At 51.7% G+C, this 20,889-nt stretch overlaps 1 protein-coding gene across 1 annotated transcript in view; it reads left to right on the top strand.

The window, feature by feature from the left end:
• Nucleotides 1-20,889, top strand: part of RYR1 (ryanodine receptor 1) — a 168,570-nt gene that overhangs the window by 103,111 nt on the left and 44,570 nt on the right. The window contains exons 69-86 of the mRNA XM_073016520.1: nucleotides 120-207; nucleotides 309-401; nucleotides 2,423-2,593; nucleotides 4,086-4,145; nucleotides 4,735-4,872; nucleotides 5,395-5,507; nucleotides 5,688-5,784; nucleotides 6,038-6,144; nucleotides 9,663-9,714; nucleotides 9,844-9,909; nucleotides 11,782-11,881; nucleotides 12,202-12,281; nucleotides 12,377-12,453; nucleotides 13,383-13,456; nucleotides 15,257-15,337; nucleotides 19,756-19,844; nucleotides 19,943-20,071; nucleotides 20,182-20,286. Coding sequence (XP_072872621.1) covers nucleotides 120-207; nucleotides 309-401; nucleotides 2,423-2,593; nucleotides 4,086-4,145; nucleotides 4,735-4,872; nucleotides 5,395-5,507; nucleotides 5,688-5,784; nucleotides 6,038-6,144; nucleotides 9,663-9,714; nucleotides 9,844-9,909; nucleotides 11,782-11,881; nucleotides 12,202-12,281; nucleotides 12,377-12,453; nucleotides 13,383-13,456; nucleotides 15,257-15,337; nucleotides 19,756-19,844; nucleotides 19,943-20,071; nucleotides 20,182-20,286 — 1,720 coding nt within the window. The remainder of the gene's footprint in view (nucleotides 1-119; nucleotides 208-308; nucleotides 402-2,422; nucleotides 2,594-4,085; nucleotides 4,146-4,734; nucleotides 4,873-5,394; nucleotides 5,508-5,687; nucleotides 5,785-6,037; nucleotides 6,145-9,662; nucleotides 9,715-9,843; nucleotides 9,910-11,781; nucleotides 11,882-12,201; nucleotides 12,282-12,376; nucleotides 12,454-13,382; nucleotides 13,457-15,256; nucleotides 15,338-19,755; nucleotides 19,845-19,942; nucleotides 20,072-20,181; nucleotides 20,287-20,889) is intronic.

Genomic DNA, 20,889 nt, shown 5'->3' with positions numbered 1-20,889 from the left:
CCCCATCCCTCTGACTGGATGTCTCCTGGTCCCCATCTCCTCCTCCAAGATCTCTCTCTGGGCAGCCCCCTTCCCTGGGATCTCCACCCCCTCCCTCACCTCCCCTCTGCTGACCTCAGGGCACAGTGGCTGACGGAGCCGAATCCCAGCGCGGAGGAGCTGTTCAGGATGGTGGGCGAGATTTTCATCTACTGGTCCAAGTCCCACGTGAGTGCCCACCCCAACCGCCCTCCCCACAACCAGAGGAGCCACAGCCCACAGACGCCTGCCTTCACCTCTCTGGTCTCCAACACTGCTTCCCCCACCAGAACTTCAAGCGCGAGGAGCAGAACTTTGTGGTCCAGAACGAGATCAACAACATGTCCTTCCTGACTGCGGACAACAAGAGCAAAATGGCTAAGGTGGGGGCTTGGTTCTGGGAGGAGCACTTGGCAGAGAGGGCGGGAGCACCCTCTAGGGGTTCCTACCTGGCCTGTCCTCACCCAGCCAGCCTGTCCTGGGCGTATTCCCTGCAGCCCTCAGAGCAGCCCCTGTTACCTTCTCTCCGTTGTTCCCCAGCTCCTTCTTCCTCCTGTATCTTCTCCCTCCTCCCATCTCCCTCCTCCTCCCCGGCTCCCTCCTCACTCATTCCTGTCTCCTTCCTCCTCCTGTATCTTCTCCCTCCTCCCATCTCCCTCCTGTCCATTTGCGTCTTCTCCAAGCCTCTCTCTCCTCCCATCACCCTCCTCCTCCCCATTTTCCCCCTCTTCCATTTCTTTCTTCCTCTCCCCATTACCCCATCTCCTGTTTTCCTCCCTATCCTTCTGAGAACTGCCCTCCTCAGGTCCCAAAAATGACCCCTACCCCAAGCCAAGGCCTGGAAATGCCCAGCTAGAGAATACATGGCAGGTGGGGCAAAGGAGGTGGGGTGCTGGCAAGTTGGAGTTGGGCCTGGGCTTCTCTGCGGGGCTGGGGTAACCCTTCTTGTCTCTGTCTGCGGTCCGGTGAAGCAGGCGGGAGATACACAGGTCAGCCCCACATCTGGGACCTTCCGCATGTCTCTTGGCTAATGCCCTCTTCCCCCAGCCTCTGCACTCCCCCCACCCCTGAGAAAACCCCTGCTTCTGTTCCCCACCCCTGTCCTCCACTCCCAGCCCCCACCCATCCTCCTTCTGTTCCCTTCCCTCCCCACCACCCCCATCCATTCCCATCCCAACCCTCGGCTTTTGGCAATTTGACTTCTTTTCTTTTCTCTTTTTTTTTCTTTCTTTCTTTTTTTTCTTTTTTGGACTTTTGTTCTGAAAAAAAAAAGAAAAGAAAAAAAGAGCAACTCTCAGCTTTTACCAAAGCATCTTGGGCTGAGGTCGAGGGTAATGGGGGTGGGAGAGGCACGCGGCGCATGGTTGGGGAGGGGGCAGCACCCTCACCGTGCAGTGGTTTAAGGCTTGGGCTCTGGACTATATGGACTAGGGTTAGAATCCTGTCTTGATAGTCAGCTGTGTGACCTTGGCCAAGGGTCATCCTTTTGAGCCTCTGAGGGCATCCAGCCAGTGGCCCCCCACCCCAGGGCTCTGCGAGGACTCCGAGAGAAGCTGCATGTGTAGCCTGCAGCAGTGCCTGGCACAGGGGTCATGCTCAAAGTTGCCAGCCAGCGTGGATGTGGCTCTGCCCAAAGCTTGTCATCGGGGCTTCTTGTTGGCATGACTGAGGTGGCCCTGGCCCCGGGTCTGCACCCAAGGCTCCAGAACACGGCTGTGGGACTCTGTGTCCCGTGTCTCTGCTTCCAGGTCTTTCTGGATGTGTCTTGCATCTTTGGTCTTCCTGTCTCCTTGTCTTTTTCAGTCTCTCAGTGTCTTTTTCTTGCAACTTCTCTTGTCTCTTGAACTCTTTGTGGGCCTGCATCTTTGTTTCATTCTTGAGAACTCGGTCTTGGGATGTGAAGTGTGGGGTTGTGCATGCTGTGGACGGGGTGTTGTACTGGGGTTCCTAGGGGATTCTGGAAGATGACTGCTACAAGTTGAGATAGGCCCAGAACTGGGGAAAATCTGGATGGGCCTGGGTTAGAAATTGGAGCCAGGCAGGCACGGTGGTGTGTGCCCAAAGTCCCAGTTATTTGGGAGGCTGAGGCAAGAGGATCACTTGAACCCAGGAATTCAAGTCCAGCCTGGGCAACATGGCAAGACACCATCTCTAAACATACATTTGTTTAAAAAACAAGCAGCTGGGAATTTGGGTTGTGGGCTTGGGTCTGGAGGGTCTCCGGTCACGGCTACAGGCCTGAAGTGTAGAGTCAGCAAGGCTGGGGTGGAATTGAGGTGTCCTCGGCCGTTGGGGAGGGAGCGCCTGCTGTCCAGACTGGAGCCTGGGATGTGGATGATGGCCGCAGGTTGGGGCGGGATTGGGATTGGGGCTTGGGCTGGTGCTGAGCCCTGTGTCCCCACAGTCCGGTGGCTCGGACCAGGAGCGCACCAAGAAGAAGCGCCGTGGGGACCGGTACTCCGTGCAGACGTCGCTGATAGTGGCCACGCTGAAGAAGATGCTGCCCATCGGCCTGAACATGTGCGCGCCCACCGACCAGGACCTCATCACGCTGGCCAAGACCCGCTACGCCCTGGTGCCTGCCCAGCCCTGTCCTTGGAACCCTCCAGGATGCCGCCTGGCACCCACTGAGCCCCTGGGACCCTAGGGCACAACCAGGATCCCACTGAATCCCCCGAGTCCCTGGGAGCCTTCTCTTCAGACCCTACTGAGTTCTTTTCCAGGACCCTGAGGACTCACTGGGCCCTCTGGGATGCCCTGAGGACCCCACTCAAGATATTGCCAGGGCACCACAGACCTAAGGGCCCTCACTGAAACCCCACTGAAACCTAGAAAAGCTCTAGGACCCCTGGGACCCCCATGAGGACTGCAGGACTCCACTACCTCCACCACTGGACCATGCCATACCTGCTGAGATCCTGGGAGCCCGCCCAACAAGATGAGCCCCCGAGACTCCTCTGAACCCACCACCAAGGCCCCTTCAAGCCCCTTGGGACCTATTGAGACCCTCATGACCCCTCTTTCCCTCCCCGCCAAGACTGAACGTCTGGGTTCCCCCGAGCCCTCGCCTCACCATCCCTTTCCTTCAGGACCCGGCTGACGCCTCCCCCTGGGCCCTGTTGATGCCCAGTTAAGCCCCCAAGGACTCTCAGGGGCTCAGGGAGCCCCTGTGACCCTGAGTAACTCCCCAGGATCCATGAGCCCCATCCCCAGGACTGCACCCAAACTTCTGAGGTCTCAGGTGTCCTGGAGACCAAAGGACCTGGGCCCTAGAACCTCTTAAGCTCGCTGGGATGTCAAGGAGGCCTCCTGGGACCCCACTTACCCCTTGTATGGGACAACAAGGACAATCTCCCTCCTTTCCAGCTTCAGGGGCCCTAAAGAACCCTCCCAGGATTCTGCCCCAAAAGCCCTATAGCCCTACCTCCAGGACCACACCAACACCCTGACAACCTACTAACCCCCGGCCCCTAAAGACCACCCAGTTGCTACCCTGCTACCACCAGGACACCACTTCCCTCAGGACCTCAAGCACCTCCCAGGACTGCTGAGTCCTGCCAGGACCCCAGAGAGCCCTCCAGGGTCCCATGGACCCCTCACCTTGGTCCTTGAGGGCTCCCCATCCTGGAACCCCAGTGAACCCCCACCCTGCTGATGCCCCCTTTGGCCCCTGTGTAACCAGTGACTCAGTTGACCTATCTGACCCCCCATGACCTCTGCTGACCCCTTCTGATCTTCAAAGACTCCCTGCCCCACTCTGACCCCCAATCATCGCTCTTTGGCCATATTTGACCTTTGATGAAATCCTCTTGTCACCCTCTGCCTCTTCCCAAACCCCCACGAGGCCCCTCAAATCCTTACTGTATCTTCAAGGTGACTCTGTGACCCTCTGGCCCCTCTAGGACCCCTTCCGACCCCTGTCTACCTCTGCATCCTTTTGTTTCAGACCCCCTGCCCCAAGAAAAACCCCTTCAGTTCCTGGGGTACTGGGCCTGGAAGGAAAGGGCTGTGGGTCAGGAAGGAGGCTGGGACCTCCAGAGTGACCCAGCCTGGCCCTGTCTCCCCAGAAAGACACAGATGAGGAGGTCCGGGAATTTCTGAACAACAACCTTCACCTTCAGGGAAAGGTATGCCTCCTTTCTCTGCAAGCAAAAGAAGCAAGTCAGAATAATAACCACAATATTAGCAAAGGTTTGAGCATTTACCAAAGACCAGGCATCGAAGAAAGACCTCAAAGGTCAGGAGTTTGAGACCAGCCTAGCCAACGTGGCAAAACCACGTTTCTACTAAAAATACAACAATTAGGCCTGGCACAATGGCTCACGCCTGTAATCCCAACAGTTTGGAAGGTCAAGGCGGGTAGATCAGGTTAGGAGTTCGAGAGCAGCCTGGCCAACACGGTGAAACCCCGTCTCTCTACTAAAAGTACAAAATTAGACGGGTGTGGTGGCGGGTGCCTGTAGTCCTGGCTGCTCGGGAGGCTGAGGTAGGAGAATCGCTGGAGCCCAGGAGGCAGAGGTTGCAGTGAGCCGAGATCGCACCACTGCCCTCCAGCCTGGGTGACGGGGCGAGGCTCCATCTCAAAACAAAATGATGAAGAAGAAAGGCCTCAACATGCACTCATCCACTGAGTGCTCCCAAAAACGGAAAGAGGACATCCGGCCGACCTTGTGGGGAGAGTCCCTCACGCCGGCGACCCCTCCTTCCTCCTCTCAGGTCGAAGGCTCCCCGTCTCTGCGCTGGCAGATGGCCCTGTACCGGGGCGTCCCAGGTCGTGAGGAGGACGCCGACGACCCCGAGAAAATCGTGCGCAGAGTCCAGGAAGTGTCAGCCGTGCTCTACCACCTGGACCAGGTGGGTGGGGCCGGAGGGGGGTCTTTCTGCTGGGTCTCTGGGCGGAGCCTGGCGGGGGGAGGGGCTTTAAGAATGTGGGTGGGGTCTGGAGATGACTATTAAGTTTTGGGGCGGGGCAGGAGGTGGATCCTGGAATTTACGGTGAGCCTTAGAATGGATCGGGGGAGGGGTCTGCTGCTTAATCTTGCATCTGGGGGCGGGACGGGGAAGGGGCAGAATTTTAGATCTAGGGGTGGGGCCTAGAGGAGAAGCATTGAGTTCGTGGGCAGGGCCTTGGGTGGGTCGTAGAATTGGTCGTGGCCTGGGTCGTGGTCCTGGCTCTGTGGGACCAGGCCTAGGATGGAAACTTAGGTCTGGAGGCGGAGTCAGGACCCTGACTCTGTTGGTGGAGACAAGGTTTTCCTTCTGCCGTGTGTGTCGTACCTGAATATGAACTTGGGCGCAGCTGGGCAGTTTCATCCAGGGCTTGGAGTGAGAGGGGCAGGATCTGGGGATGTGACTGTCCCGCTATCCCCTCCCCAGACCGAGCACCCTTACAAGTCTAAGAAGGCCGTGTGGCACAAGCTTTTGTCCAAGCAGCGCCGGCGGGCAGTCGTGGCCTGTTTCCGTATGACGCCCCTGTACAACCTGCCCACGTAAGGCCCCCAGGGACAAAGGGAGCGTGAAGGGCCGCGGAGAAAGGGTGGCTGGAGAGTCTGGAAAATGGAGGGCCAACGTGATGGCGCCTTGGGGATGGCTGGGGGCTGCAGGCGCATGGGAGGTCAGGAGGCATGGAGGAGGGCGCGTCCCAGTGACGTCGCACCTCTCCCCTGCAGGCACCGGGCATGTAACATGTTCCTGGAGAGCTACAAGGCTGCATGGATCCTGACTGAAGACCACAGTTTTGAGGACCGCATGATAGATGACCTTTCAGTGAGCGGGGGCCCGCCTGGGGGAGTGGGGGGTGAGCTGGATAGGGCTGGGGTGGAGGCCACCCTTGGTACACCTCCAGGGGGTGTGTTCCACATCAAGGGGTATAGAAATGCCAGCTCCTGGCTTGAGTAGTACCAAAGTAGGGCGCAGAATGTGGGAAAAGAGAAAAAAAATCCAGACCAACAGGGACATGGGGGAGGTGATAGAAGGGGACTCTAGAAACACTCTCCACAAGCCTCTACTCTCCCCCCAGAAAGCTGGGGAGCAGGAGGAGGAGGAGGAAGAGGTGGAAGAAAAGAAGCCAGACCCCCTGCACCAGTTGGTCCTGCACTTCAGCCGCACTGCCCTGACGGAAAAGAGGTGAGGACTCTTCCTAGGGCCCCAGAAATGCCCCCAAGGTCCTGGGAAAGAGGGGCACCTGGCCGCCCCCAACTCCAGCCCAGCAGCCTCCCTGTGCCTCAGGAGAGGTCCTCCAGGTCCTGGGGAGGCCCAGGACAGACAGATCTTTAAATGTCACTTTGCCGGCCAGGCACAGTGGCTCACGCCTATAGTCCCAGCACTCTAGGAGGCCAAGGCAGGCGATCACTTGAGCCCAGGAATTCAAGACCAGCCTGGCCAACATGGAGAAACCCCATTTCTACAAAAATACAATAAATAGCCAGGCTTGGTGATGGGCACTTGTAATCCCATCCACTCAGGAGGCTGAGGCAGGAGAATCGCTTGAACCCAGGAGGTGGAGGTTGCAGTGAGCCAAGATCATACCACTGCACTCCAGCCTGGGCAACAGAGTGAGACTCTGTCTCAAAAAGAAAAGAAAAGAAACATAAATGTCACTTTGTTAGGACAGGCACACCCACCATACACCGTTGCATGGCTGAACAGTTCACAGGGGCATCTCTGAGGGGTTCACATCACAGACAATGTAGATTAACTAGGCTTTTCTAGAAGAAAGTGTCTTGCTCAAATAAAATCAGTATATTATGAAAAAAATCCATATGTAGGACAAATTTCCAACAGACAGAAGTAGTGGGGGAATTTTCTCTAATTCCCTCAAAGGCTTCATGTGGGCTAATGACAGGCTTAGTAATAAATAATTGTGATGCACATGGCGCAGCTGCTGCTGCTACTGCTGACAATAGCAGGCAGCCATTCATCAAATGCTTATTATGTGTCAGGCACCAAGCTAAGCGGTGACATCTATATCCTCTCACTTAACCGCCACACTGTGAGACGGATTATTGCAGCTCCTTTGTGTGGATAAAGGAATGAAGGCACAGGGATTTATTTTTCATTTTGTTTTCTTTGATTTATTTATTTATTTTTTGAGATGGAGTCTCACTGTGTCACCCAGCCTGGAGTGCAGTGGCACAATCTCAGCTCACTGCAACCTCCGCCTCCCAGGTTCAAGCAAGTGGGATTACAGGCGCCCACTGCCACACCCAGCTAATTTTTGTATTTTTAGTAGAGATGGGTTCCCACCATGTTGGCCATGCTTGTTTCAAACTCCTGACCTCAAGTGATCCTCCCGCCTCGGCCTCCCAAAGTGCTGGGACTACAGGCGTGAGCCACTGCACCTGGCCTATTTTTTATTTTTTGAGACAATCTTGCTCTCTTGCCCAGGCTGGAATGCAGTGTCATATCATAGCTCACTGCAGCTCAGACCCCCCCACTCCACATCACCCCAGGCTCAAGAGATCCTTCTGCTTCAGCCTGCTGGTAGCTGGGACTACAGGCATGTGCCTCCATGCCTGGCTATTTTTTTTTTTTTTTTTTTTTTTGGTAGAGATAGTTGTCTCACTATGTTGCCCAGGCTGGTCTCAAACTCCTAAGCTCAAGCAGTCCTCCCCACTCAGCCTCCCAAAGTGTTGGGGTTACAGGCGTGAGCCACCACGCCTGGCAGGGGTTTATTTTTCTTATATGACGTGAAGTCAAGAGCTAAAGACTTCAGGACTGGGCAGTGGCACAGGGACACTGACAGGGGCCCAGGGTTTTTCTAACTTTCTGCTCTGCCTTTCTGAGCTTTTGTCTGTAGTCCTGGGTAGATGCTGCACTTCCAGGCATCACGGCCACATGCCAGGCAGAAAGAAGGAGAAAGGCTCCCCACTCTTCACCCTTAGCAAGATCTTTGGTCTCTCTCTCTCTCTCTCTCTCTCTTTTTTTTTTTTTGAGACGGAGTTTTGCTCTTGTGCCCAGGCTGGAGTGCAGTGGCGTGATCTTGGCTCACTACAACCTCCATCTCCCGGGTTCAAGCGATTCTTCTGCCTCAGCCTTCAGAGTAGCTGGGATTACAGGTGCATGCCACCGTGCCCAGCTATTTTTCTTTCTTCTTTTCTTTTCTTTCCTTTTTTTTTTTTTTTTTTGTATTTTTAGTAGAGACGGGATTTCACCATGTTGTCCAGGCTGGTCTCAAACTCTTGACCTCAGGTGATCCGCCCACCTCAGCCTCCCAAAGTGCTAGGATTATAGGTGCGAGCCACCTCGCCCAGCCTTCTTTGGTCTCTTTATCCAAGAGATCTTTGGTCTCTTTATCTCTCTGGTGGGCTTCCACACAGATCTCATTGGCCAGAAACTCTGACAGGAGGCCATCTCGGGCTGCAAGGTGATGAAGAATTTGAGTGTCCCATTTTGCATCCTGTGGGAGAGCAATGTCTCTGGAGTTTGGCCATCCAGGTTGAGTCCCAGTGCAAGCTGTGTGACCCCAGCCAAGAAGGGTCTTTGTATCTTAGTTCCCCCACCTATAAAATAGGGCTAGTAACATACCCACCCAACTGAATGACTGTGAGGGTCAGTTTGTTAATATATACAAGGCACCTAGAACAGGCACTGACATAGTGTTCGTGTAAACACTCAGCAGGTGTTGGCCATTGTACAGGAGACCCAAGCAGAAAGGGATTGGCCATACTTGTTATTGGGCTGACACATGGCAAGAGGGCCCTGGGAGCTCCAGCCTTCCATCACTCCATTTTAGCATCCCCAGTGGAAAGGTAGTGCCTCCGCCATTAGCTCCAGCAAACCTCACTGGATGGGCCAGGTGTGGTGGCTCATGCCTTTAATCTCAGTACTTTGGGAGGCCAGGAGTTCGAGACCAGCTTGAGCAACATAGCAGGACCCCATCTCTACAAAAAAATAGAAAAATTAGCCAGGTGTGGTGGTATGTGCCTATAGTCCCAGGTACTCAGGAGGCTGAGGTGGGAGGATCACTTGAGCCTGGGAGGTCGAGGCTGCAGTAAGCCTTGATTGTACCACTGCACTCCAGCCTGGCCAACAGAGCAAGACCCTGCCTCAAAAACAAATAAACAAAACAACAACTTCCAGAATGGATTTTACTGGACAGCATGGACAACATGACCGTTTCTTACCTGTCATCGTGGCCACACAGATAAAAGTCCTCATCGGCCATGCATCTGTCATAAGCCACCCTGGCAATGGCCACTCCAGCCACCTGAGCCACACAGCCTGAGTATGGGGAGGGTTGGCCCTCTAAAGGAAACCAGAAGCTCTTTTTTTTTTTTTTTTTTTTTTTTTTTGAGATGGAGTCTTGCTCTGTCACCCAGGCTGGAGTGCAGTGGCGCAATGTCAGCTCACTGCAACGTCTGCCTCCTGGGTTCAAGCAATTCTCCTGCCTCAGCCTCCAGAGTAGCTGGGATTATAGGCACACACCATCACGCCCAGCTAATTTTTTTGTACTTTTAGTAGAGATGGGGTTTCACCATGTTGGCTAGGTTCATTTCAAACTCCTGACCTCAAGTGATCTGCCCGCCTCAGCCTCCCAGAGTGTTGGGATTACAGTCATGAGCCACCGTGCCCAGCCCAGAAGCTCTTATGAGATGGGGGTCCTCTCCACCAGGTCCTGACCACTCCCCTGCTTACTTCCCCAGCAAACTGGACGAGGATTACCTGTACATGGCCTATGCCGACATCATGGCAAAGGTGAGGCCCCACCCACCTCATCTGGGGCGGGTTTCCCTCTCCCCACCTGCAGTGCTTGTCCACAAAAAGGGCTGGGGCGGGATGGAGGGGTCTGCTTTGTTCATCTCTTAACTGATGCCCCCTCCCCAGAGCTGCCACCTGGAGGAGGGAGGGGAGAACGGCGAAGGTGAAGAGGAGGTTGAGGTCTCCTTTGAGGTAGGTGGGCTCAGGAGGTCCTGGAGGGAAGGGATGGGGGACCCTGACTGCAGTCATCTCCCATTCATTCAGCAAAGCTCTGGGGACACAACAGTGGCCAAGTCAGTCCACTGGGGAGACAGATAACACTAGCCAAACTAACACCACAGGGTGTGCACCATGGTCATGGGGGAAGCTCAGGCAGAGGGGTGAGGGCTGGGATGATTATGGGGGAACCTTGCGGGGATACAGCAGCCCAAGCAAGGTGCCTGACCCAGCCTGCAGGAAAAGTTATCAGGGAGGGCTTCTCAGAGGAGGGGACTTCTGAGCAGAAGGATAAAAGGAGCCTGCCAGTTGAAGAAAAAGAGAAAAATGTTCCACGTAGGGAGAATAGTATATGCCAAGGCCAGGTAGCAAGAAAGAGCTAGGAAACGTGCAATTCACTGATCCATTCATTCATTGAGACAGTCAGCAAGCATTTACTTCATAGTTTTCTTAACTGTTTCTGTGCCAGAGTCCCTTCTGGCACCTGGTGAAGACTTTCTCAGGATCATGTTTTTAAATGTATAAAATGAATTCATAGCAGAGGAAACAAGTATTGAATAGCTATCAAAATATTTTTAAAATGAATTTGTGATCCAGTAGTACTTGCACGTTGTTAATCTATCAAATAAGATCTAAGGCAGGGCACGGTGGCTCACACCTGTAATCCCAGCACTTTGGGAGGCCAAGGCGGGTGGATCACCTGAGTCCAGGAGTTCAAGACCAGCCTGGCCAACATGGTGAAACCCTGTCTCTACTAAAAATACAAAAATTAGCTGGACATGGTGGCACGTGCCTGTAATCCCAACTACTCAGGAGGCTGAGGCAGGAGAATAGCTTGAATCCACGAGGTGGAGGTTGCAGTGAGCCGAGATCACGCCATTGCACTCCAGCCTGGGTGACAGAGTGAGACTCCATCTCAAAAAAAAAAAAAAGATCTAGCAATGGATCCAGCAGCTACTATAATTGAGAAGTAGTGATGAACATAAGTGATATTTAAAGACATCTTTGAGCCATTGTGAATCTCTCTTCCTGGACCTAAAGAGCAGAATTTCAATAGGAAATGGTTCTAATTCTGCAGTAATAATGTCATATGGAATATACATTAATAATAATGTGGTATGGAAACATCTGTGAATTTTTTTTTTTTTTTTTTTTTTTGAGACGGAGTCTTGCTCTATCGCCCAGGCTGGAGTGCAGTGGCGCGATCTCGGCTCACTGCAAGCTCCGCCTCCCTGGTTCAAACGATTCTCCTGCCTCAGCCTCCCAAGTAGCTGGGACTAAAGGCGTCTGCCACCACGCCCGGCTAATTTTTTGTATTTTTAGTAGAGGCGGGGTTTCACCCTGTTAGCCAGGATGATCTTGACCTCCTGACCTCGTGATCTCCCCACCCCAGCCTCCCAAAGTGCTGGGATTACAGGCATGAGCCACTGCGCCCGGCCACATCTGTGATTTTTATTGGTGACAAAGCCACAGGTTTTGCTAATATTACTGTGATTTATGGTTTCATCCATAAAGGAAGGAAATGCTACATTTCTGTTAAAGGATGGAAAACATAAAAATGTAACTTTTCATCATCCAAGTTCACAGATGGCCTGGAGGCCCATGGACCCAGGTTAAGACTGCTGCATGCCCAGCTCTGATTTATGTAGATTTTGCCCTATGCCTAGCCCCATGCTAGGTACAGGAGCTATATCAAGGGTGTGAGCCCCAGGGGATGGAAGGAGCTCACGGTTGAAGGAGTGAGTTGTGGATGTGGCTGGAACAGGGAGGGTGGAAGTGAGAATGTGAGGGGGAAAGGCTGGGCTGGAAAGCCTGAACTTGCCCCCATGGGTCTGCCTCCCTGCCCAGGAGAAAGAGATGGAGAAACAGCGGCTCCTATACCAGCAAGCACGGCTGCACACCCGGGGGGCGGCCGAGATGGTGCTGCAGATGATCAGTGCCTGCAAAGGTGCCCCTCACATGTGCATTGGGCTCTTCCGAGTGCACTCATCCTATCCTCACTCTTCCCGGCTCACCCATTTCCTATGGACCCATTTGCCACCCCTCCGTGCCTGTGGTTTGCACGCACACCCCAGCCCTTGCAGCTTCCCCTTGCATACCTGCCTTGCAATTTCTCACTCATCCTTCAATCACAATCACCCCTGCATGCACACCTTGGCACACTCTTACATCCCCTTTCTCACATCCCTTGGGATGACTGTTTTCTGTTGGGTGGAACACACTGCCTTCCAACTGGGTGGACCATCTTTTGTCTCCCACTCCCTCCAGGAGAGACAGGTGCCATGGTGTCCTCCACCCTGAAGCTGGGCATCTCCATCCTCAATGGAGGCAATGCTGAGGTCCAGCAGGTAACAGAGGCAAAGGGACTTCAGAGGAAGGCAAAGAGGGGTGGGAGGTTCTTGTGTGACTCCCAGTTCCTCCTCCCCTGCCTCCCCCTCTGCAGAAAATGCTGGATTATCTTAAGGACAAGAAGGAAGTTGGCTTCTTCCAGAGTATCCAGGCACTGATGCAAACATGCAGGTAGGTTCGAGTGGACCTCTTCTTGTTAAGCTCTGTTTGGTACCACTGCCACCCCACTCCTGGTACCATTTCCGGTTCAGATTCTGCTCTTTCAGTCCAGGGAAAGAGACTCACTCAGAATCGCTCAAATAACAGGGAATTTATTATAAGAATTAATGTAGGCCGGGCGCGGTGGCTCAAGCCTGTAATCCCAGCACTTTGGGAGGCCGAGACGGCCGGATCACGAGGTCAGGAGATCGAGACCATCCTGGCTAACCCGGTGAAACCCCGTCTCTACTAAAAAAATACAAAAAAAAAAAAAACTAGCCGGGCGAGGTGGCGGGCGCCTGTAGTCCCAGCTACTCGGGAGGCTGAGGCAGGAGAATGGCGTAAACCTGGGAGGCGGAGCTTGTAGTGAGCCGAGTTCGTGCCACTGCACTCCAGCCTGGGCGACAGAGCAAAGACTCCGTCTCAAAAAAAAAAAAAAAAAAAAAAAGAATTAATGTAGAACAATAAGGAAGGCAAAATGTCATAGGCTTGAAGAATGAGTTGCATTATGGATTCCAGACAGTGGAACCAAAAACTTGAGAACTCAAGGGGAACTTGACAGGGAGATTTAGGAGCTCTCTGATGACCCCTCTTAATATGCCTCTACTGTTGTCTGCCTTTATTCGTCTCTTGCTGCCGGCTGACTTTTCCTACCCTCTGCAGCTTTTGCTAAATGGGTGGTTTCTGGTTCTTCATTATTTCAGCTTGCACATGGTTCATCCTGGCCCTACCTTATGTCCTAGCTTCTGCCAACTCTTCATTTCTGCTTCCTCTTGATTTCAGCGCATACATGATATACTGTGGCTCTCCAGCCTACCATGGTTGGGAGCTGCCAGGCCCTGGAAGAGAGGAGGGCAGAGGCTTTATCACATCCACCCCCGTTTTTCCTTTCTTTTCCTCAGCGTACTGGATCTCAATGCCTTTGAGAGACAGAACAAGGCCGAGGGGCTGGGCATGGTGAACGAGGATGGCACTGGTGAGGCCCTCCCTTGGGCTTCCCTCTCCCTGGGACATCTTCTTTCGGGATTCCGCCACCCACCCCCACCCACCATTGCCCAAAGCTCCCTTCCTCGAAGACACTGGTTCCCAAGGGCTCCCTTGGGTCCCTCCCTCTGCTGTGGTCCCCCAGTCCCACCCCCTCCATCCCCCCGGGGTCTCCCTACCCATGTCCACCACCCACCTTCCCCCGCCGACCAGAAGTCATTCTGTCTTGTGTTTTCACCCATCACCACACGGACCCCACCCTCCACGTGCCCCAAATGTCACGCCCTGGTTGCTGTTCTCTTATTAATGTCCCTAATCCGGGTTAATCACGTCTCCTCTTTGCCGTGTTGTGACGTGTCTAACCTTTCTACCCTGATCCTCGCTCCGGCCTTTCCACCTCTGTGTCTTCATCTCTCTCTCTCCTTCTCCATCCTCTTCTTTCATTCCCTCTGCTTTTACCCTCATTTCCTATCCCATTCCTTGCTAATGTACTTCCTTCTGTCTCTTTATCACTCTGCCTTTCTCTCTGTGGGTTGTTCCTCTCTCTGTGTGTGTCTTTCTGTGTCTTTGTCCCTGACTGTCATTGTGTGTGTTTGCGGTCTCTGTCTCCCTCTCTCTTTTTCTCTCTTTTCTCCTGCTTCCTCCTCCCATCCTGTTGGCTGCCCCAGTCATCAATCGCCAGAACGGTAATTCCCCCAGCCCACCCCTGTGCTGTGCTGCTGCCACCCACCCCTCCTAACCCCGTCCGCCCCTCCACCTGGGGGCTGAGGATCTGGGACGTGGAGGGGAGGGAGGGACTTCGGCAGGTGCGCCCTGCCAGTGCAAAACCTGGAGATCAGGAGTCTGGGGAGCATGATTCAGGCCCCAGACCAGCCACTGAGAATACATGGGCCTGTGAACAAGCCTCTTACCTTCCCTAAGCTTCACTCTCCCCGTGTGTAAAACAGAAGCTAGAAAACACGGCAAAGATCTCTTTCCAGCTGGATATTGTTGGTCTTCCAGGCCCAGATTCGCAGTCCCGGTGTGGAGTGATCCCCACTCCCACCTACTCTGCTCTTTGCGCCCCGACCTCAGATTGGTCGGTCAGCGTTTCCCACCCACCAACCGAATTGGTTGCCTCCGGCATCCACTCTGATTGGTGTGCGCCTGCCCCCTCAGCGCCTGCCTCATCTGCGCCTGCTCTGGTTGGCCCATTTGCGGTCTAGCCTCCTCCCCTACTGCCCACCATGATTTGCTTCTTTCAGATGCCCATTCTGATTGGCCCTTGTTTACACGCCTCCCTTCTGCTACTCCTGGATTGGCTGCTTTCAAGGCATCTGGGCCAATTGGCTGGCTTTCAATCTCCATCCCTTATCCCAGCCCAATCTTCCCCTGCCCAGAGCGTTTGTGTGAAGGTGACCCAAACCCCCATAATCCATTAACCTCCACGGCCTGAAGGGGGGCTGAGGGAATTACCAGCTGCCTGAATGTCTGCTAGGTCAGCAGACACTCCCGAATGTAACACAAGTGGTGACATCAGAGGGCACTGATGTAGAAAGACACTTGAGGCCTCAGCTTCATGACTCAGGGCCCCTCGGGTCTCCATCTGCTGATGTCATGGGCTCTGAGGTCAAGACCACCTGGCGTCATGGATGCCCATGGCCCTCACAGCGTCTTTGGAGTGGCGGCTACTCCTCCCAGCACCCCCGTGCTTTGTGCATGCGTGTGCAGTGTGCATGGGCCTTGTGCATGTGTGTGCTGTGTCTTGGCGCATCTGACCCCTCCTGGACCCTGTCCCCTCCTTTCCACCCAGGAGAGAAGGTCATGGCGGATGATGAATTCACACAAGACCTGTTCCGATTCCTACAATTGCTCTGTGAGGGGCACAATAATGGTGAGGAGGAGGGGTGTGCGGTGGAGGGGAAGCTGAGGTTTGGTGTGGGTACAGAAAGGTTACCTGAGTTAGTGTCCAATCCCCTCCTCCCGCTATCAATGATGGCCACTCTCCAGCCAGTGTTGATCCACCTAGCTTCAAAAATCTCTCTGGAGGCCGGTCACAGTGACTCAGACCTGTAATCCCAGCACTTTGGGAGGCAAAGGCGGGTGAGGTCAGGAGTTCGAGACCAGCCTGGCCAACATGGTGAAACCCCGTCTCTACTAAAAATAGAAAAAAAATAGCAGGCGTGGTGGCACATGCTTGTAATCCTACCTACTCAGGAGGCTGAGGCAGGAGAATCGCTTGAACCCATGAGACGGAGGTTGCAGTGAGCCGAGTTTATACCATTGCACTCCAGCCTGGGCAACAGAGCGAAACTCCCTCTAAAAAAAGAAAAACTCTCTGGAATTTCTGGAATCTAGCCACTTTGCTTCCGCTTCATCTCCTCTGGCCAGTCCAATTCCCCAAAAGCAAACTGCCAAAAACCAATTTGGCCAAAAATCAATTTGCTCAAATGGACAATTTGTCACACGCTATTTTCCCACAGGCAGTCTGCAGTGGCTGCCAAAGTTCAATACACGTGGTGGATTTCTGTACTTTAAGTCCAGAAAAGACCTAAAGGAAAAAACTACCTGGCATTTAAAAATAAATCTATTAGAATCGTTTGTTTATTTTGCTTATAAAATCTTTGCAGAGGAAAGATCTGTATGAAGGCCGACAGATTCTTTCCTATCTTAAGCAAGAGTTCCGTTTTGTTGTGGTTCAGCCAATTTAACAAGATTGAAGATGACAGCAAATTAATTACACAACATCAGTGATGAGAAATACAGTCTCATGCCGCAAACCTAGTTTACAACTTTACAGAAGAGTCAAAATTCTGCACAAAAAACATTCTACCCAATGCCATTTCCTATAACAAACATGTACAGTCTCGAGATTGTGGTTATAACCTTTAGCAGATGATTAGGAAACCACAGACTACCCGGAAATTAACTTTCATGACAAGAATTGGAGCAATTAGTAATCTAACTTCCATAGAACCATAGCACCTTCACCCACTTGGTTAGTGCTTTGTCAGGTAACTGATTTGTAAATATCTTTAATCTTCATTCTTTTTCTTTCAACAAAGGATAAAGCATGATCCCTTTGTCTTGAATTTTCAAAAACTCTTGTGTCCACAACCAGTGTTTCAAGGTTTATTAAATACCTTTGTGCCATGGGACTAAGATTTTCTTTCTCCTTTTTTTTTTTTTTTTTTTTTTTGCAGAGTCTCACTCTGTCGCCCAGACTGGAGTGCAGTGGTGTGATCACAGCTCACTACAACCTCTGCCTCCCGGGCTCAAGTGATCTACCCCTCAGCCTCCTAAGTATCCGGGCCTACAGGCGTGCATCACCATGCCTGGCTGTCTTTTATTTTTTACAGAGACGAGATCTCACTATGTTGCTCAGGGGATCTCGAACTCCTGGATTCAAGCAATCCTCCTGCCTTGGCCTCCTAAAATGCTGGGATTACAGGTGTGAGCCACCACACCCAGCTGGGACTAAGATTTTCATTCTTTAATTTTTTTTTTTTTTTTTTTGAGACGGAGTCTTGTTCTGTCACCCAGGCTGGGGTGCAGTGGCCGGATCTCAGCTCACTGCAAGCTCCGCCTCCCGGATTTACACCATTCTCCTGCCTCAGCCTCCCGAGTAGCTAGGACTACAGGCGCCCGCCACCTCGCCTGGCTAGTTTTTTGTATTTTTAGTAGAGACGGGGTTTCACCGGGTTAACCAGGATGGTCTCGATCTCCTGACCTCGTGATCCACCCGTCTCGGCCTCCCAAAGTGCTGGGATTACAGGCTTGAGCCACTGCGCCCGGCCCATTCTTTAATTTTAACTAAGATGGAATCAGTCTTTGGGTTTAAAATATATTTTATTCCTTGGGAATATGAAGTTTTGAAAATTAGAATGTTGTTGTGAGAGGAATTGCTATCTCCCAACAAATTTGCAACCCAGTCCTCTGCCTAAATTCGTGACCCAATCAAATAGATGCTTGAAATAACTTTCAAATCTCAGACCCCTTGCATGTCTTGAGGTGTCAGTGCTATTCAAAGCAGACAAAAGGTTTGTCTTTCATTTATTTGCACATGTCTATAACGTGTTTTCAGTCGGCAGAATTTTTTTTTAACAGGAGCTGTGTATCTTTTATTTTTGCATATAGTCCAATTTAAATTAAGACAGTTTAATAATTTAAATTAAGACAAATAAAGGAGTTAGAAAGCAGGGTTGATGGGAAAACCTGTACCTTTGCTTACAAAATTTTGAATATTTGAGGAGGCTTTGTCTATATCATGAAACTAGGCAAAATGGGCCTTCTATCGAGCCAATGTGATAGAGCAATTGTGAACTGACTCTAAAAAAGTTAGGAGGAAAGAAAAACTGGGGGCGAAAATACTTTCAGGGGCTGTGAAAACCTTCCTGTGCAACATGATGTTGCTATAAACGTTTAAAAGGACATGGCTGGGTACTGTGGCTTATGCCTGTAATCCCAGCACTTTAGGAGGCTGAGGCAGGAGGATCACCTGAACCCAGGATTTCAAGACCAGCCTGGGCAACATAGGGAGACCCTGTCTCTACAAAAAAAGAAAAACATATACTACAGTATAATAAACCTCCAATCATATACTACAGTAATAATAAACTCCAACTATAAACTCCAAAATAATAATAAAACTCCAACTACCCATCACTCAGCTTTAACAGTTTGCTGCCATAGAACGATGTTTTTTAAATAGTGGGAACCACCCCATGAGACAGACGTTCATGAATCAATTTCATGCAGAGGTTCTCATCGTAATTGTACACTGGCATGCCTGGGGAGCTTTAAAAGAGACTGAAGCCCAGATTTTGCCTCTAGAGATTCTAATTTAATTGATCTGGGGTTGGGCCTGAGCCCTGGGATTTTTAAAAGCCTCCTGGTTGTTCTGATGTGCAGCCAAGGTTGAGAGGATGAGAACCACACATTTCTTTTGCAGTTAACTAGAGCGATACAGGACAGAAAAGAACAATGCATGGCACAGAGTAAGGCAGTGCGAAACTTCTGTTTTGGGAATAGGTGAATATAATTTCAGATTGAACATATATTATCAGGTCTCAATATAATAGGGATTTCCTTGACCGGGTGTGGTGGCTCACGCCTGTAATCCCAACACTTTGGGAGGCCAAGGCAGGTGGATCACAAGGTCAGGAGTTGGAGACCAGCCTTGCCAATATGGTGAAACACTATCTCAACTAAAAATACAAAAAAGTTAACCGAGCGTGGTGGCGCATGCCTGTAACCCCAGCTACTTGGGAGGCTGAGGCAGAAGAATTGCTTGAACCCAGGAGGCAGAGGTTGCAGTGAGCCTAGATCACGCCACTGCACTCCAGCTCAGGCAACAAGAGTGAAACTCCGTCTCAAAAAATAAACACAAAAAATAAAATAAAAATATTATTGAGGGCCTACTATGTGTCAAATGTGGTGGTGGGTCATTTATTCATTCAGTTTTTTCCAACAAATATGTATTTTGAGCACCAACTATGTAGCAGGGAGAAATAGAGATTCAGTCCCTCATTCGTTTCCAAACAATTTTTATCAAATTCCTACTACGTGCTGGGGATATTCATGCATTTATCCAACAAATATTTATTGAGCACCTGCTAAAGGCCAGGGAACATAAGGATTGGTCACTTGTTCATTTATTCAGCATATTTTATTGAGTGTATAATATATGCTCACAAGATTAAGATTGTCACATATTCTTTGCTACAACAAATTTGTTGCATTCTTACTATGTGTCATGCAGTATTCTAGGCTCTGGGGATACAGTAGTAAAAGAAAACAGTCCCTGGCGTTGTGGGGTTTTTTTTTTTTTTTTTTTTTTTTGACAAGGTTTCCCTCCGTTGCCCAGGTTGGAGTACTGTGGCATGATCACAGCTCACTGCAGCCTTGACTTCCTGGGTTCAAGTGATCGTCCCACCTCAGCCTCCCGGGTAGCTGGAGCTATAGGTGTGAGCCACTATGTCCGGCCAATTTTTAAATTTTTTGTTGAGACCAGCCCAGGCTGGTCTCAAACTCCTGGCCTCAAGCATCCCTCCCACCTCAACCTCCCATAGTGCTGGGATTACAGGCATGAGCCACCTGGCCAGTATTTTTAGATAAATGAATAAATGATCATCCTTCTTTCTCTGACACATAGTAAATACTTCACAGTTATTAAATAAATTGATAATGATATGCCTTCTGGCATACAACAGGCACTCAACACATGAGTATTGCATAAATGAATAAATGACCCACTGTTCATCTCCCCTAGCACATGGGAGGTGCTGGATAAATGACTTTTCATCTCCCCAGATTTCCAGAACTACCTACGGACACAGACAGGGAACACGACCACTATTAACATCATCATCTGCACGGTGGACTACCTCCTGCGGCTGCAGGTGAGGACGTGAGACGGCTCATATGTGACTTGGGTCGGGGGCTGCAGGGCCATGGTCGGCCCCAGCACCCCCTCACACCCTGCCCGCCCCCTCCTCAGGAATCCATCAGCGACTTCTACTGGTACTACTCAGGCAAGGATGTCATTGAAGAGCAGGGCAAGAGGAACTTCTCCAAAGCCATGTCGGTGGCTAAGCAGGTGTTCAACAGCCTCACTGAGTACATCCAGGTAGGGCGCTCCCCCTGGGGCGGAAGTGGGAAGGGAGGGGGTCCCGCATCGCGATCCCTGATCCCTTCTCAGGGATTCCTTTACCGCTCACACGGCGCTCTGCCTCCCAGGGCCCCTGCACTGGGAACCAGCAGAGCCTGGCGCACAGCCGCCTTTGGGACGCAGTGGTGGGATTCCTGCACGTGTTCGCCCATATGATGATGAAGCTCGCTCAGGTTCGAGCCCCTGTGGTCTCCATCCACCTGCTTCCGGGCGTCCCCCAAGTGGTCCATTTCCAAATCTTGCCCCATTGGTCAGTTTGTCACCCAAGCGCTCCCGGCATGTTCCAGACTGGTTCCCTCTCAGTGACCAAATCCATCCTCTTTCTGGATTGGTTCTCTGCATGACCCCGCCTCCTCCTGTGCCCCTCCCGCCCCACCAATCAGCTGGTTTTCCATCCACGCTTCCATTGATGGGACGTGTTGGCCCCGCCCCAATGGCCAGAGCTCCTCTATGATTGGTTGCTGTTTTTCTCTCCGATGAGGTCATCTCAGATGTAGACAGTCCTTGGGCTAGGATGGGGCTGGCTTCTAGATTCGAACCTGGGGCTGAGGAAGTGTTTTGCTTCTTTATCTTGCTTGCGGCAGATGACACCCATATCAGGCATTCATGATGTAAGGTCCCTGTTGAGTACCATCTCCCGTCTCCATAATCCTTGTGTTCCTCTTTCCCTCACCCCTTTGCAGCCTTGCCAATGTCTCATGAACACTTAATCCATTTGCTCTGCCTCTGTCTGGTAACCGTATTCAAGGCTGCCATATACCGTTCCGCAGGTTGTG

This window comes from Chlorocebus sabaeus, chromosome 6 (assembly GCF_047675955.1).
Source record: "Chlorocebus sabaeus isolate Y175 chromosome 6, mChlSab1.0.hap1, whole genome shotgun sequence".
NCBI classification, from domain to species: Eukaryota; Metazoa; Chordata; class Mammalia; order Primates; family Cercopithecidae; genus Chlorocebus; species Chlorocebus sabaeus.
The sequence above is the reverse complement of the archived record's forward strand: the minus strand, read 5'-3'. Positions and strand labels throughout refer to the sequence as shown.